This window comes from Dreissena polymorpha, chromosome 9 (assembly GCF_020536995.1).
Source record: "Dreissena polymorpha isolate Duluth1 chromosome 9, UMN_Dpol_1.0, whole genome shotgun sequence".
Lineage (NCBI taxonomy): Eukaryota > Metazoa > Mollusca > Bivalvia > Myida > Dreissenidae > Dreissena > Dreissena polymorpha.
This window is the reverse complement of record NC_068363.1, coordinates 19,342,009-19,359,703: the sequence shown is the minus strand read 5'-3', so window position 1 is coordinate 19,359,703 and position 17,695 is coordinate 19,342,009. Positions and strand designations below refer to the sequence as shown.

At 34.5% G+C, this 17,695-nt stretch overlaps 2 protein-coding genes across 5 annotated transcripts in view; one reads left to right on the top strand and one right to left on the bottom strand.

The window, feature by feature from the left end:
* The window catches only part of LOC127846510 (thymidine kinase 2, mitochondrial-like), a 50,605-nt gene that overhangs the window by 18,069 nt on the left and 14,841 nt on the right, over window positions 1-17,695 (bottom strand). The window contains exons 5-6 of the mRNA XM_052377805.1: window positions 16,925-17,014; window positions 9,639-9,801 (exon numbers count right to left, since the gene is read on the bottom strand). Of these exons, the coding sequence (XP_052233765.1) occupies window positions 9,639-9,801; window positions 16,925-17,014 (253 nt within the window). The remainder of the gene's footprint in view (window positions 1-9,638; window positions 9,802-16,924; window positions 17,015-17,695) is intronic.
* On the top strand, window positions 835-5,033 carry LOC127846511 (uncharacterized). 4 transcript variants are annotated; one of them, XM_052377807.1, is made up of 8 exons: window positions 835-903; window positions 1,686-1,775; window positions 1,944-2,002; window positions 2,627-2,864; window positions 3,020-3,103; window positions 3,782-3,895; window positions 4,142-4,319; window positions 4,636-5,033. In XM_052377807.1, the coding sequence occupies exons 4-8, from the start codon at window positions 2,661-2,663 to the stop codon at window positions 4,734-4,736; spliced, it is 681 nt and encodes a 226-aa protein (XP_052233767.1). In that variant the 5' UTR covers window positions 835-903; window positions 1,686-1,775; window positions 1,944-2,002; window positions 2,627-2,660; the 3' UTR covers window positions 4,737-5,033. The 4 variants fall into 4 exon arrangements, with proteins under 4 accessions (XP_052233767.1, XP_052233769.1, XP_052233766.1 ...); XM_052377806.1 differs by having other exon boundaries at window positions 849-920; XM_052377809.1 differs by lacking the exon at window positions 1,944-2,002.

Below are 17,695 nucleotides of genomic sequence, written 5' to 3'. Positions count from 1 at the left end.
CACAGGTGTTTTTATAAGGGTGTTTGGAATCTAATCTGCAATGGCTGATCAAGTTGGACTTTTTATTTGGATCAACGATGTTCCTATTAGTGGAAGTGTTTTGAAGTTGAGTAATATTGTATTTCCCAGAAGCGATTATTCGTCATATGCTATTGGACAAAACGTGACAGTGAAATGTCCAGGCTTTGGGAAACATGATGCCGTGATTGCTAAAATTGGAGGTAAGAATTTAAATATGTTTAGTTTGTTAACGCCTTTTTTCCGTTTTACTTAAGATAAAATTCAATTGTTTTACTTGTGCACACCCTTAGCAGGATGGCATCAGAGCATTATGGCAATGCGCTTTTAAATAAGGCTTGAATATAATTTGTATTTTAAACGCAAAATACATGTAGAGTTCTAGTTCACACCTATTTCGTTTAGACGCAAGTGAGAAGAAAGAATTTGAGATGCTTCTAAAGGAGACAAACATATTCACAAGACTTCTTGATGAATTAAGCATTCCTCAGGCTAAACAACAACACAAAATTGATGGTGGCGACAGGAGCAATGAGTCAGTTGAGCATGCTGATCCAGATTCAAATGTAAGTTGCTCAGTGAAACGTGTGCTGCGAGTGATTTTCATACATAACATGTTCGCAAAAAGCATTTAATGTATAAGTGGACCTATACTGTTCATAGAGTTAATAATTTCAGTCGATCATGATAAATGTATTTTTTAAAGCAGGCAAACAACAACTGTCACGTCACGTGATCAGTCTTTTTTTAGATCCGAATGTTGACAGTACGCGTTGTTTAATTGGTTGATATTTTACGATTGACCAATCGGCGAATGTTTAACAGGTTGATGTTGATAACTAAGGCAATATGGCGACTCTCTTTCGTTGAGAAAAAATTCACAAGGTTTAAATTGTTATTCGGTAATTATCGGATATAATTTGTTGTCAAATATCGAAGTTTTGGTTTATATTATTGTCAAAGTAATATATACACCATGTGAAATTTGTATGCGTGTAGTAATTGTTGCATTTTTATTGTATTTTGGTTGAGAATCGATGTTTTGCAACTTTGGGACAGACAGTTTCGTTTCAACCTTTCAGATTTACTTTGTATTTATTTACAAATTAAAACTCCTGACAAAATGGGTGAACAAGTGTGTATTAGAACGATTACGACTTTAATCCTTGATCTGGTTATCTCTGTTATCATTTATGTAATTTATTAACTTAAGTAAAGGCTCATAAAAGCTGACGATCCGTAATTATTACCGATTTTGAAATATTTTTTTATAAAGGTTATCAAAAAACAATATGTATTCTATTGGACATTACCATAAACAAATAGACAGTACAACTTGTTTTGAGCTCAATATACAGTGTCTTCCAAGTAAATTGTGTTTACAAACAATCAGTTTCTTTACAATACATTGGTAGTGATATAATAAGCTACTTTCTGATGGTAAAAAGTTGTTTAAAATAGAATTAAAATTGAATTTTCTTTCGGCTATTTTTAGCACTCATCACCGCTTTTAGACTACAAACCACGTCAGTTGCAAAGTTGTAAACATTTCTTCCAATTATGAAACAGGTACATGTGTATATCTTCCATAATTCTTGACAACCTTGCACATAAGCTGTGTTATTATCATTGTTTATGCCTTTTTATGTGTGTGTTGTTATTGGTAGGTGGCACAAACGAAGACGAAAGTTATAAAGCCAAAGGCTGTGAAAAGGAAGATAATTGTCAATGATGATGATCAACTGAACAGCACAAAGGTAAGCAGCTTTTTTATTTCTGAAATTCTCCCTTTCGTGAACGGACATGGCATATATATGCATTAAACTGATTGCACAAAGAATCATTTTTGTTTGTAATATTTTTTTTTTATAAAATCCTTCCAGTAAACATTGATTCTTATCCCATTTTTTTTTGCGACTTTTCAGCAGAAGAAATTAGAGCAAGTGGCGGAAGACTTAGCGCTATGTGATTTATCACCACCTAGGTATTGTAATATATTGCACTTAAAAGCAAAATATATATGATTTATCACAAAATATTATTTTATTTACAATTTAAAGCTTACAATTAAAAGAAAAATATGTTTTAACCAGTATCAGGTTATTTTGCTTCCAAGTAGTTTCCTGGCCCTGTTATTTCACTCCAGGTAGTGACTGGTAGTCTCCACTTTGGTAGTTTTGCTCCCATTACTATCATTATGATTCAGTTATTGATCAATAAACCAAATATTTTGTTTTGCTTTAATTTATTCTATAAATAAAATATGAACAATTATGAACAGATCATTTATGTCAACAGGATCAGTTTAACATATAACTTTAACTTTTTACCATTATGGGAAAGGATACCTAGACATAAAAATTGGTTCTGAGTCCAAAACAGAACCATAATCGTCAAACCTAGACTCAGAATGTCTGAATGGATTTTTTTATTTATCAATTTCCATGTATCAATTATCACAAATAAAGTTCTAATTCACCAAATGATGTGTATGCTCTTCGAATATTGTTTGGTTAACAGTAAATGTCATAATATCCATTACTGTGTAACAATTAAGTAAATGAACTTTTTAATTGACATTAGTCTATTGTTCTGCAAAATACTTCAGGCTTGAGGACACTGGATGTTTGTTCAGTACAAGCATGGCAGTACTCGCTGACACTCCAGTAAAAAAAAATACTAGTATGCCCACTTCCTCTCCACGACCATCACCTCCAGTCACGCCAAGACGATTTTCCCCACGACACCAATACCAGTGCTGTAATCATCAGCAAGAGTTGTTTAGTTTGAGAGCGTCGGTTACCAGCCTAGAGTATTGGTGCAAACAGATGTGGGATGATTTAGCTGTAAGTTTATCCATTTGTTTTTGTGTGTTTTTTGTTTGCTATAGTTACATGTATTTAAATTTCATTAAAGTATATGTAGTTAAAAATGGAAAATTACATGGGATAAACATCAAATTGATTATGTAAATGTTATTATTATGTTGGTATTATTTCAGTCTGTTAAAACTGAATTGGCGAACCTGAAGCAGGCAAACATTTGCAGTACACCCAGGCATACTGGTACACAGGATAGCAGCAAGGTAACAATAAACAATGTTGCTTTTATGTATATTGGTAATTTTATTTAAAGAACTAAATGAAACATACCAGGGTTTTTTAAGGCTCGGGAGAAGGGACCCGAGCCTTCATATATGGGGGTGGGGGCTGGGAAATAGCGTGTGAAAAAATGGGGACAATAAGCACGCAATGTTACTTAAAGGGGAATGAAATGTCCAAATGTACGTTTCATTTTAGGAGAAAGGGGCATGAATAAAAAAAATCTGAGGGGATGTAGCCTGTTTTCTGCTACAGCTATAGAATAAAAAAAGCACTGCCTGCCCTTGTGAAATTTGTTCCCCTTTTGATATTTGACATGCATACCAAATTTAACCTGAAAATCTTTGCTCAATTCTGAGAAATAGACCTTAACAAAAAGATCTACCCATGCTGAGGGTGACATGTGGGTCACAACAATAGCTCCCTTTTTGAAGTGTTTTGATACAGGCCATGTTATTTTCTCGAGACAGTCTTAAGGGTCTTTGATTAATACCACTGCCTTTATCAAATCACTTATTTAATGACATGTACATCAGTTGTTCCGTTTTAACAATGCTCTTGTATACAGTATATTTGTTATGTGGTTTGTTAATCTCTCTTGCAGTCTTTTCTTGTTATATATCTTATTTTATCTTAACTAATTTGATTTTGTTGCATTATAGCCTGTTGGATCTCCAAACAGCACAATCAATGTACTACAGACTACCCCCATGTCTAGTGCATCAGCATCAGCTAGTGCTGCTTCCTCTATTGGAACATATCGAGGTTACACCAAGGTATTTGTGTTTTTATAGTCTTGGAAAGTCACTTCTATATGTAAATTTTAAGTAAAATTTGGCAAATATCTAGTTTAAATATTTTCTAGTGTTTGGTGTTCTACAAAATACACATGCTAGGCAGTTAAATAATAAAGGGAAAAAAAGATCTCATAATTACATTGTTTTCTTTTGTATTCAGTTCAGATTTAAAAAAATGGGTGCTTAGTTTTTACTGGTCTCATTTCACATTTTTTATTGTTGTAGAGTCAAGTAGTGGCTGAAATTGCGCTGTGCAAAAATTACAAGAAGGCCACAGCAAAGGTGTTCCGAATGCTGTTCAACAAGGAGGAGGTGCAGGGAAGATCTCTAAGTGGTCAGAGGGGAAACAGTGGCGATGCAAGACCACAAATTGAAGACAGGCAAAAACTGTCCTTTTTACAAGGTGACATACACATTTGCAAATGAAATTGTTACCTTATAGGTTACGATTATTTTATGTATTTTAATGATGTTTTTTCCCCAAACAAATGCCATTTAAAATATCTATATTTAATATAAGCAACCAATAAGGGCAGTATTCGCTCAAAAATCCCATTGTAAAGCAACATGTTCTTAAATAATTAACATTTTATGGACTAAAAAACTGGACTTAAACACTTGCCTTTAGCTAGGTTTAAAAAATATTGGGACAATAAGAAAACACCAATTAACCCAACAATGTCTTTTTAAGTGTGTGTTTTTTTTTGCTTGTTTTTCAGAATGCATCATGGAGGGTTTCCCAGCATGCTCAAAAGACTCTATCAACATCGTGTTAAGACACTTGTTGAAGCCATCAAGAAACAATTTAAATGATAATTAATATGTATATTTCTGTGTTTTTTTTATGTCCCTCAGTCTGTACAGGGGACATATTGTTTTTGCCCTGTCTGTTTGTTTGTTTGCGTCAAACTTTAACTTTTGCCATATTGAAGATAGGAACTTGATATTTGGCATGCATGTGTATCTCGTGGAGCTGCATATTTTGAGTGGTGAAAGGTGAAGGTCATCCCTCACGGTCAAATACATGGGGGACACAGTGTTTCACAAACACATCCTGTTTATATTTTCATTCATGTATACACGAAAAAATATTATAAATATATACAATATTTCTTTACCTACTTTGTATTTTATTTATCCTTTTTAGCTCACCTGAGCACAACGTGCTCATGGTGAGCTTTTGTGATCGCCTTTTGTCCGTGGTCCGTTGTGCGGCGTCAACATTTGCCTTGTTTACTCTCTAATTGTACATCTTTTTCATCAATTTGCCATTTTCGGTGGCAAACGGTGTAAAATATTACACCGTTTTCCACTGGATGGCAAACGGTGGCATTTTGTCTATGTACTCCACCGTTTGCCATCGTCTGTGGCAAACGATGTAAAATTTTTCATCGTTTTCCACTGGATGGCAAACGATGGCATTTTGTTTCAATACTCCACCGTTTGCCATCGTCTGTGGCAAACGATGTAAAATTTTACATCGTTTTCCACTGGATGGCAAACGATGGCATTTTGTTTCAATACTCCACCGTTTGCCATCGTCTGTGGCAAACGATGTAAAATTTTACATCGTTTTCCACTGGATGGCAAACGATGGCATTTCGTTCCAATACTCCACCGTTTGCCATCAAATGCCACCAAATGCCATCAATGATGTAAATTCTTCCACTGTCCTCTTTTTTTTTTCACCGTTTGCCACTGATTTTCATCGAATTTGATGTTCCAATACTCCATCGTTTGCCACTCTTTTTTCCATGTAAAACGATGAAAATCGGTGGCAAATCTAGAGACGGGCAGTGTAAATGGTTAAGATGTCAGAACATGGCAGAGTTTTTTTTTATTGAAAAGTGCATTTCTGCTTTTGCCTTTAACTTAATTTTTATTTTATTATTTAAATAACATTTTACTGGTTAAATAAAAAGCATAAAGCCTTAAAAACTGTTTTTGTGTTATTCTCAATATTTACTTAATTGATTTCATGCTTAATTTAATGTTCTTAATAAAAAATAAATTGAAGATGAAAATGTTCAACATAACACATATGGAGCCTTTAATTAAGTCACTAAATAAGTTCCAATAATTTTCTATACATTCCATGAACGTACTAATTTCTTAATTTAATTTTCACTTTAAAGTTTAGATTTTAAATAAACACTTAAAACTCGAACACAATAAGTGATCTTTTTCTTCGTTAATTACGGATTGTCTATTTAAGCAAGATAATGGTCGTGAAAAAAAAACATCTGCATAGAGGCATGAAAGCATTCCCTCAGAGGCAGAAGATGTCCCAAGTAGCTGCTGTTATTAACATAAGATACCATGCGTCACCTTCCAATAATATGTAAAACGGACAATCACGGCATAATTCATGCCGAGTTTTATGACTCGTAAAAAATGCAGATGAACCTTGTTTCAATTCATCACCAAATAACTGATAAAAATATTTATTTAAAAATAGGAACTATAATGTGATGATCAAATCGATAACAGAACCTATTTAAATCTACAAATATATTATATATAATTGCTTCACTTCATTTTATTGTTCAGGCACCTTTACCTACATATAGGTCCCTGAATTGTTATTCAGTACTGTAATGGCGGCGCATGCAAGAATTCAGGGGCATAATCGAGATCTGGAATTGTCTATTATCATCATAGGTCAAATCATATTAGGGTAAAGTGTACAACAGAATTAAGAGAAAAGCATTTTACATTAAATCATGTTTAAGATATATCATAAAAAAACTAACTGTTTTATGAAAGAAAAGTCTTCATGTTACAAACCTTAACCTTTGACTTGATTTAAACAATTTAGATGACAGTGAGTCAAAGCATTCTCTAGTTAGAACATGGAAACACATTTCAAATCTCAACCCCTATTGCCTTGACCTTTTACATGTTAACCACAAAATCAATTGGCAACTTCCTTTTCAACCCACTGGCCCAACGACCTGGTAACAAAGCAACATACCCCTGCTTCTTAGAAAGGGGCATTTATATTATCAATTTTGGAATTTTTTGATACAACACATATATTTTTTTATATGTTCATTTGGCTTGAAACTAATTAAGTTTATAATTTCTTCCAGGAATACTCAAAGAATATTGAGCAGTTGTAGCAAGCATTGTGATGTTCACAATAATAATAGCTAAACACATTTAGAAACTAAGCATTAAAGTTTCTAGTTTCGTCTAATCAATTTATTACACAGACATGTCCTTTGGCTACACGCACTATCTAACCAACTACAAGACACTCCTTATAATTAGGGATTTTAATTCAATTTAGCTTTCACCGTAAAAGCTTTTGCACTTACGCACTACAAATTACAAAAAATGGAAAATTCAAGACCTTAAGGGCTTCCTACATGCCATTTCTAAACTAATACACTGGGTTTGATATCACTTGCTTTAAAAGCTTTTTCTATCAAATGCTTTTATGCACAAGACTCAACTGTAAAATAGACAAGACTGAAATATCTTTAATCAAAAGAACAACATTTATAAATGCACAATCTTTCAACAATCATGTTCAATTAGTAAAGATGTAACTCAACTCATATGAGCAAGGCAAATATATTTTGCCCACATAACATACCAGAAGACTAAACAAATTACATTATTTTAGTCATATTAAACAAGAAACCGTCGGAAACGGGTGATGCTCCCCAAAGGTTTTTTTTGTCACAATATTGCACTATATATTCAAATAAAAGGAAACGTCTTCAGGGGCATAACATTGGACAAAATAATACGATGGATGGTTTAGCAACTAAAAAATTTCAAAGGGCCATAACTCTCTTAATAAATTATCTAACCAGAACCCACAAATAACATGCGCATCTCCTCAAGATAGTTAAGCTTCCTATAAAGCTTCATTGAATTCCAGTCAGTAGTTGGGGAGAAATAGCCCAGACAATAATTGCACTATATGTACAGTTTATAGAAAATTTCAAAGGGCTATAACACTCTGAAAAATCATCAGACCATAACTGGCTGATAATATGCACATCTCCTGTTGGTAGTGAAGCTTACCATAAGTTTCAATGAATTCCCGTAATATGTTGCTGAGAAATAGCTCGGACAAGAATTGCACTATATGTACAATGAAAAATTTCAAAAGGCCATAACTCTGTGAAAAATCATCAAACGAGAACCGGCTGATAATATGCACATCTCTTCTTGGTAGTGAAGCTTCCCATAAAGTTTCATTGAATTCCGGTCATTAGTTGCTGAGAAATAGCCCGGAAAAGAATTGCACTATATGTACAGTTAATGGAAAATTTCAAAGGGCCATAACTCTGTAAAAAATCATCCGACCAGAACCCACTGATAATATGCACATCTCCTCTTGGTAGTGAAGCTTCTCATAAAGTTTCATTGAATTCCAGCCATTAGTTGCTGAGAAATAGCTCGGACAAAAATTGTGCACGGACGGACGGACACACGGAAACAAAGACACACGCACGGACAGATGAAGCGGCGACTATATGCCCCCCCCCTAATTTTTTGGGGGGAGCATAAAAAAAGCAAGGAAAATATTTAAAGAAGTCTCAAAACATAGACAATCAAATAAAATGGTAATTAACTACACAGGCCTAGGGACAAAGATGATAAAATGTTCACAAATATGTATCTTTCTTAGCAGTTCATTAATGTCAATGAATAATGCGTGATACAACAAAAAATGTGGGAAGGCTATAGAAATAACTGACATGGTAGATTTTAATGACTTTGTTTAATCTTCTTATTATTTCATATTTTAATGGTAAATAAAAAAAAATCCAGGGACAATTATTTAAGGTAACTATGGTTTGAGAAACAAACTGTATTTTTACATATACATGTACAACATTTGTATCAAATACGAATATTTTTAATCCTTAACATGTCTGTATAAGTTCTGCGACCTATTCAATACTGTCAAATACAATATTGTAAAACTGGTCTGAATTGTGATACATAAAAAAAAAAAACAAGCATTATTGCCAAGGACCAACAATTATGAATAGTTTGTTTTGTTTGTTTTTTCTCATTATTTGTATTTGCATCTTTAACATATTCTTGAGACATGAACATCTTCATCACTAGTATTATATTGGTGTATGCTGTAACTTCAATTTGTCTTACAATCATTGATAAGACAGGACAAAGATCTCCGTCCCTATACAAAACAAAAACATAAATAAATGATTCAAATTATACAATTTCTAAATCTCTTTTGGTTCTTATTTACAACTTGTATTATGGCACAAAATCTACAGATGTTTCTTCAAGATGAAATATAGGTAATAAAATGGAGACAATTAATTTGAATTTGTTCCTGTTCAGTAGAATGACGAAAAAATATATATAAATGTTTTTCGGATATGGATGACACCCCATGCTATTATACTGGATCTATATTAAACATTCGTTAGAATCTACACATCCAAAAACAATTAAGAATTGAATAGCATTTTTCTGCTTTTCATCAGTGTAAAAACAGTCAGGAAAATCAAGCCTAATTTGCATAAACGCCGACAGCATTTATGCATAAATTAGGTGTCTTTTTCCAGACAGTTCATACATTTTGGCAACTTGTTAATGGCCAGAAATTCATGCTTAAATTTGCATACGAAGTGGGTTCATCGGTCACGTGAACAAATTATCTTATCAGAATTCAGCATTCATATCAATGTGACAGAAGTTATAATTACTACATCATGAATTCCCTTACCTATAAGGTCAACCTTGACGTTCATGGAGGTAACCATCCACTGAAACCACTCATCGAGCACGACGTAGTCAAGGCTGGACATGGTTCCACTCCTTCGTAGATTCTCAATGAAGCAGTATCGGCCACTGTACAAGGACCGCTCCATAATCTTCACTGGAGTTACCTGCACATGGAAAAAGTGTACGACTGATTGTATATATCTCTATCAAACCGACATAACACACAAGAAATAGGAACAAATGGGCCCAAATTGGCTCACATTAGACCATAACCCTTTACCACTTAGATACATATTTTGACTCATTTGAAGTCAGATAGATAGATTTATTTCAGTATAAAAAATACATGTAGCATGGTACACAACATAATTAAAAAATTTCAACATATTATCATGAAATACAAATGCAAAAAATCACAGATCAGCTAAAAGACTAGAGCTTAAAAGCAATTTGATAGCAATCATTTTAGCAAAAAATACATAAATATTGCTTCTGTTTATATCATGTGTTGACATAAAAATTTGGTGAATCAAATATCAATTACAATCTTAGTGTACCCGGGCATATACTCACATACCCAGGATAGCACAAAAAAGGGAATGGGAATTCCCTTATTTCAATTGTGGTCCTGGTGAATGATGACATGAAGTCCCTTTGAAAGTTAAATTTAATTAAAGACCTTTCTTAAGATTCAAGTTTTAAAGGCTTCATTCACTTTCCTTAGATACTATTTAGCAGCAAACAGCATAAAACCTGAACAGACTGTTACACAGACTTGTCCTTTGGCTACAACACACACATTTGTTACTCGCACATTGTTCTGGTTTTATGCTGCTTGCACATAGCCATTTTCACTTTGCTTCTGAGTGGGAAAAGCTTAACCCTTTCAGTGCGGGAACCGAATTTTAAAGGCATTTGCAAACAGTTTGGATCCAGATGAGACGCCACAGAACGTGGCGTCTCATCAGGATCAAAACTGTTTGCTATTCTGATAGTATTCTTTTAAAAAAGTCGAAGAAAATGCTAATTTTAGAAATTCAGCAGACGACATTTTAGCAGACGACAAATTTCCCAGCATGCAAATGGTTAAGGAAGTAAACTCTTCTGACAAGGTAGAGAACAAAATAATTACATACATTATGAAACATAAATATTTAATTTCTAGGCCCATTTTTATTATTTGCATCTGGCTGATATATCCTAAAAACAAATGTTCTTAACATGGTTTATGAAGATGAGACTAAAAAAGTAACTCCTAGAGTATAAACATGTTTTTTTCTTTAACCTAGTGACCTATTTTGGGGCTCACATGACCCAGTTTCAAACTGAGATTTGATTAGGATAAATGTTCTAACCAAGTTTCATGAAGGCTGGCCTATACATGTGGAAATTAGTGGGTTAACAAGGTTTCACTATAGCCATATACAGAAAACTGCCCCCCCCCCCCCTTTGGCGGCCATGCATGATTTTCTACAGACCTAAACTATATTTAAACCAGGCCCAGATTTTATTAAAACAAATGTTCTGACTAAGTTTCATGAAGATTCAACAAAAAATGCGAATTGTATAGTGTACAAAATGTTTTACTATAGCCATAGAAGGTAGACTGATCCTGGTAGTCATGGTTTTAAACTCATGAGGATTGGACTTCTAAGAGTGTAAACAAGATTTTCCAAAAGACATATAAAGAAAACCGCCCATCTGAAGGGCCATTATTTAAAAAAACTGAAACCATTTTTAAACACAGGATATCATTAGAACAAATGTAATCACCTGGTTTTGTAGATATTGGTTTATAAATTATAATAAAACCTCAAAAGTGTTAACAAGGTATTACTACAACCATACAAAGAAATATGCCCCATCCCCTGGCGGCCACATTTTCAACACACTGGAACCATTTATGATATAAATTAGATATAATTGGGAAAACTGTTTTTAACATATTTCATGAAGATTGGATTATAAATGTAGCCTCTAGATTATTAACATGGAAAACATTTACAACCAACGACGCACAAAAGGCAATCACAAAAGCTCACCATAAGCGCATTGTGCTAAGATAAGCTTAAAATCTCTTTTGCTATCCAGTTTTATCAAATATTGCAGATATTTGAATGTTATGCTGAAAATGTTTACAAAAAAAACACAATTTGTTAAAATAAATACATGTAAATGAAAATTACATTTATTTGCCAAAAGTCTTACACATTGCTTACAGAAATTTGTTGAAGTGATATCCTGACACAATTAAATTTTGTTTATGTATGTATTCAAATACATTTATATACGGTATTATCATAAACAAGAGGGCCTGAAATATAAACTAATAAATGTAAAAAAAGGGTATTTTAGAACTTTTCTTTTTTCTTCATTTGTGGTTGATGGTCCCTTTAAGTTATTATACAGTAACACTAGTACTTTTTTGTAACTGTGACCTTGATCCCTACTACCCGAATACAATCCCTCACTATATTAGCCTGTAACCTACCTTTTTTTTCAAGTTATCAAATGCAAACTTTTAATGTATATTAAGCAACAGTGACCTTGAACCATCTTGCCCGAAATGAAGTATTTCTTAAGTTTAGATTTCCCATAGTATCAGGGTGAAATTGATCTATAAAGTTTGTAGCTATAGTTTTGTACTATGCTTGACCTTACCCCACCACACTGCATTTAGTCTATCAGCCAGATAGGTTGGGGTGTACCACTCAGGGGGGCAAAACAACACCTATCTTACTACATTGTATACTCAATATAAAGTAACAAAATGTGTGATGACAATCTCAGTTGGGCAGCTATAAGTTATTATTGAGCTGTTTCTATGGCAACCATCAGGCTTTGACTAAATAGCTAGTTAACTAGTATCATTCTCAAAATTGGTTCTAAAAAAAAAGTTTTGTGTTAAAATGAAGATTATGATTATTACCTAGTATGATCTGCAATTAAACATGCAAATTAGTACATTTGCATATCTATGAATATTAATGAGATTGCAAGAAAAGTTAATAAAAACTAGCGAGCCTCCAAAATAGTAGTCAATATATAAAAAAAAAATCTTCAACCACTAAAATATTGCTACAAAAGGTATTTTAACTGAATCTGGTAGGGTAGAAGCTTCTTTAAAACATACCAAAAGTTTATCACAATCGGACCTCAGGAAAGTTTTTTTCAAGATGGCCGCCAATACCTATTAATGATCACAACTATGTAACTATACAATCAAATTTGATGAATTTGGTGTCTATTCCTAAGTTTCAAGGGGCAAAGAACACATAAAGATCATCAGACATTGTTAAAGTGTACAATAGTACTCACAAATCCAACATGGCGTCGAAAATGGTCACCAAGATGGCCACCAAAACCTATTAATGATCATAACTATGTAAATATCCACTCAAATTTGATTATTTTTATGGCTATATATGGGTTTCAAGGGGCAAATAACACATTTAGATCATCATACATTGTATAAGTTTATTATATTACTCCCAAATCCAAAATGGCGTCCAAAATGGCCGCCAAGATATCCACCACAACCTATTACTGATCATAACTATGTAACTATCCACTCAACTTATATGGATTTGGTGTCTATACCTACGTTTGAAGGGGCAAAGAACACATAAAGATCATCAGACATTGTTTAAGCTAACAATAGTACACACAAATCCAACATGGCGTCTAAAATGGCCGCCAAGATGGCCGCCAAAACCTATTATTGATCATAACTATGTAAATATCTACTCAAATTTGATTATTTTGGTGGATATGCATAGGTTTCAAGGGGCAAAGAACACATTAAGATTATACGACATTGTTTAAGTTTACTATATTACACACAAATCCAACATGGCGTCCAAAATGGCCACCAAAACCTATTAATGAGTATACATGTAACTATGTAACTATCCACTCAGATTAGATGATTTTGTTGTCTATACCGAGGTTTTGAAGGGTAAAGAACACATTTCGATTATCAGACATAGTTCAAGTTTATTATGTTACACAGAAAACTCACATGGCGTCCAATGACACAATACGAAGGACCGCAAGTCCATCACTTTTGACGTGATGCTTGTTATGTGAAACGCCATAGTTTGGACCTGTCGCAATTTCTGGATTTTGACAAGAGGATCGATATTTTTCAGCTTCAGGCAACACTGAATTGGCAGGGAATGATGCGTATCTTGCATCAGCAAAGACAGTACCCTGGGCTGTTGTGAGTCAGATTCTTGCCATGATTAATATGTACAATGGGGACAAAGCGTGCATTATGTCAACATAAGTCTTAGTTTGCAACCTTGCCTCAACCTTTACACCATTGTAACGTTTGACCATCCCTTGTATTGGAAAGCTGCCAAAATCAGCATTGATGCGCCACAAAGAAGTTGCAAATATTGGGATGTTTCATAAACATATGAACTTGCGGGGGGGGGGGGGGGGGGGGGGAGTGCATACACAGCCAGCTTTCAGCAGAAATGACCAAGGAAGATCCAGACATTAAGATGCTGCTGGATTTGTACTCTTCCCTTTTGAAGGGCAAAACAACGCTAGCAGATGATATGTTATGCGTTTTTGATCAAACTCGAGGGGACTAAAGAGAAGTAGACAAATGAAATTGTCCAAAAACAAGCATAGTATGGCTGAATTATCAGCTTATGATTAACAATTCAAGTTTGTTGATTAAAGCATATCGTACTGGGTGTTGGTTGATGCATTAGGCAGTGCCCAAATTGCTATCCATCTTTGTTGCTGCTGGATACATTACCTGCAATCTGCGTATTACTACAGATATCTGCAGCAAATAAGCAACCTAGAGGAAACGCACCCGGACGTTTATCGAAAGTTCGGTATTGGTTTTCACGTTGTTTGTAGGAGCCATCAGTGCTGGGCTGGGCTAGGACTTGATCTTGTTATTGAGCAAACATTGATGATGTTTTTATAGAGCACATGTGGTCTAACTCGCGGCAGTGGAATGACTGAGGAAATGCAAACCCCTTGGACCCTATCTGCAACATCCGAGCAAAACAGTGCGATGCAGGATTTCACAGACCTGACCTATACTACAAGTCCACAACACAAAGACTCAACTGAAGTGTGCATCAAAGGGGATTCTTCTGATCTAGAGAAAATGCAGACACAGATTACAACCTGATCACCATACACAGCTGACCCTTTTTACTCTCAGAAACACGGTCAATGAGATAGTGGCTGGGTCACATGTGAATGTTCATGCAATTGAGGCGGTTGGGAAAACGATCATAAGAGATATCATAGGAAAGTCGGTCTTTGCTTATAAATTCACGAGAAGTACAGAGCCAAATCTTTTTGGAATAGCTTGGCTGTTAAGATCGCTTCTGACAGTGGTGGGCGAGGATACAGATTTGCTCATCTTGATCCTGCATTACTCCGAAAGGGACAATAAGGCCATCTAATTCCGCTTGTATGTAAATAAATAGTCAAAGAAATGCAAAGTGTGTAATATTAACCTTTTGAAAGAACTCGTGCTTATTCAGGCTGTAATTAATCTTCAATGATTTTCAGCAACGGTAAAAAATCAAGTCTACAGAAGTTAGTAAAACCTGATCCTATCATGAAGTCATGTGCTGGTTCATTCTCTCTTCCAAATGTCGTAAATTGGATTTTATGATGATTTAACTCCTTAGTGATAACCTCAATTCGATTAAAGTGTTTCTTGTCTACTAAACTATGGCATTTTACATAACAACCATAACGTTTGAGTAACAATTTATGGACTTGTGGTCCTTTGTATTGTGTTGATGGCCACTTTGGACGGCGTGTTGGATTTCTGTGTAACATAATTAGCTTACATTTTGTCTGATGATATAAATGTGATATTAGTGTGTTGTTTGCTCTCTGAAACCTGGGTATTCACCAAATTCATCAAATTTGAGTGGATAGTTACATAGTTATATTTTATAATCAAATATATGTTTTGGCGGCCATCTTGGTGGCCATTTTGGATGCTGTGTTGGGTTTGTGTGTAATATAATAAACTTAAACAATGTCTGATGATCTTAATGGATTCTTTGCCCCCATGAAACCTATGTATAGACACCAAAATCATCAAATTTGAGTGGATAGTAACATAGTTATGATCATTTTATAGGTTTTGGCGACCATCTTTGCGGCCATCTTGGCGGCCATTTAAGACGCCATGTTAAATTTCTGTGTAACATAATTAACTTACACTTTGTCTGATAATATTTATGTGTTCTTTGCCCCCTTAAACCTGGGTATAGACTACAAAATCATCAAATTTAAGTTGATATATACATAGTTATGATCATAAATAGGTTTTGGTGGCCATCTTGGCGTCCATTTTCGACGCATTGTTGAATTTGTGTGTATTAAATCAACTTAATCAATTTCTGATGATCATTATGTGTTCTTTGCCCCTTGAAATCTAGGTATAAACACCAAATTCATCAAATTTGATTGGATAGTTACATAGTTATAATCATTAATAGGTCTCGGCGGCCATCTTTGCGGCCATCTTGAAAAAAAAATCCGGAGGTCTGATTGTGGTAAACTTTTAATATGTTTTTAAGAACCTTCTACCCTACCAGGATCATTTAAAATACGTTTTGTAGCAATTTTTGGGGGGTCAAAATGTATATTGACCCTACTTCGGTTCAATTTATGAAATTTAAGCTGATTGAGGCCCCATCTTAAAAGGAGAAAAAAATACCAAAAGCTGCCAGTACCAGACTGTTATCAACCATTTTCATATGCTATGCATCTTCCAAGATATATAGGTGTAGTTTTGCCCCCCTTACTGGTACACCCCACCTCAATTTTGGGTACTGGGCTGAAGGACTAATTGTCAACTATGGTCTAAGACAAAATACTAAGGAATGTATTGATTACTGGGAATTAAAACAAAGTGCTATCAGTATCTACCCTTCATGGTGATGACATACCTTAAGTTTATTAAATCTCTTGAGAAATGTGTAAGGAGTCTACAAACATTGAACATTTTGGCCTCGTTCTGTGAAAACTGATCTTAACCCATGTGTGTTAAGTGTTAGCCAAGATTAGCATGTCCATCCATAACAGAGACAACACTTTCTGTTTTTATGAGAAAAAAAAATTAAAGGAGGTCTCTTTAAAAAGAAAATCCAGTGTAGCAAAAAGTTTCATCCCAGATAAGCCTGCGCAGTACACACACCCTACAGAAATCTGGGAAGATACTTTATGTGCATGCATTAATACCAGTTTTCACAGAATGTGGCTCATTTGATAGCAGTGTAGACACTGTACCTGAGGTTTGGTGTGCAGCTGCAGCATGGTGAGCTGTACATAGGACTGCATGATAGGCCCCCATCTGGCTGGGTCCTCATACATTGCTGCCTGCAGCAATGTTCATGTATTAGTTGTGTTTGTTAAGAGAAGAAATCTGTTGAGCTACAGAAATGTGTATGTGTATTATATCCTTGAGATTGCTCTGCCAAGTACCGTTTTCTCCAACCTATTCTTTGACTTCAGTTTAAAGTATAGACCAAGAATTCAGAGTTTGAAAAGATGCAGGCTTTTATAGGTGATAATGACATAAGAACACTTTTCTTCAAAAGAATGATGGAATTTGAGGTGTCACAATAAAGAATATTTCAAACATAACAGTTTTAAAAATATTCTTCATTTGTATACATAAGTCAAAGAATTGGTTGGTGAATACAGCCAGTAATACGGGCCTTAAATAAGCTTGCCTTCATAACATTGAACAGACTTGAGATCTAAAAGCTAGGTCTAGCCCAGTAAAAAGTACAGAATTTTCAGCTTTCAGTTCACAATTTGATTCAGTTATCTGACTACCGGTATCTGTCTCTTTCATAGATAATTATATAGATAAAACAAGAGATGTGTTTGTCAGAAACACAATGCCCCCTAATGCGCGTTGTTTTTTTACCTTTGACCTTGAAGGATGACCTTGACCTTTCACCACTTAAAATGTGCAGCTCCATGAGATACACATGCATGCCAATTATCAAGTTGCTATCTTCAATATTGCAAAAGTTATTCAATATTGCAAAA

What these genes read in the sequence shown, in the direction of transcription:
- LOC127846511 (XM_052377809.1), top strand. Translation starts at nt 2,661, where the DNA reads ATGGCAGTACTCGCTGACACTCCAGTAAAAAAAAATACTAGTATGCCC. An exon ending in AGATGTGGGATGATTTAGCT is followed by an intron (nt 2,865 to 3,019) that starts GTAAGTTTATCC and finishes GTATTATTTCAG; the next exon opens with TCTGTTAAAACTGAATTGGC. An exon ending in GTACACAGGATAGCAGCAAG is followed by an intron (nt 3,104 to 3,781) that starts GTAACAATAAAC and finishes GTTGCATTATAG; the next exon opens with CCTGTTGGATCTCCAAACAG.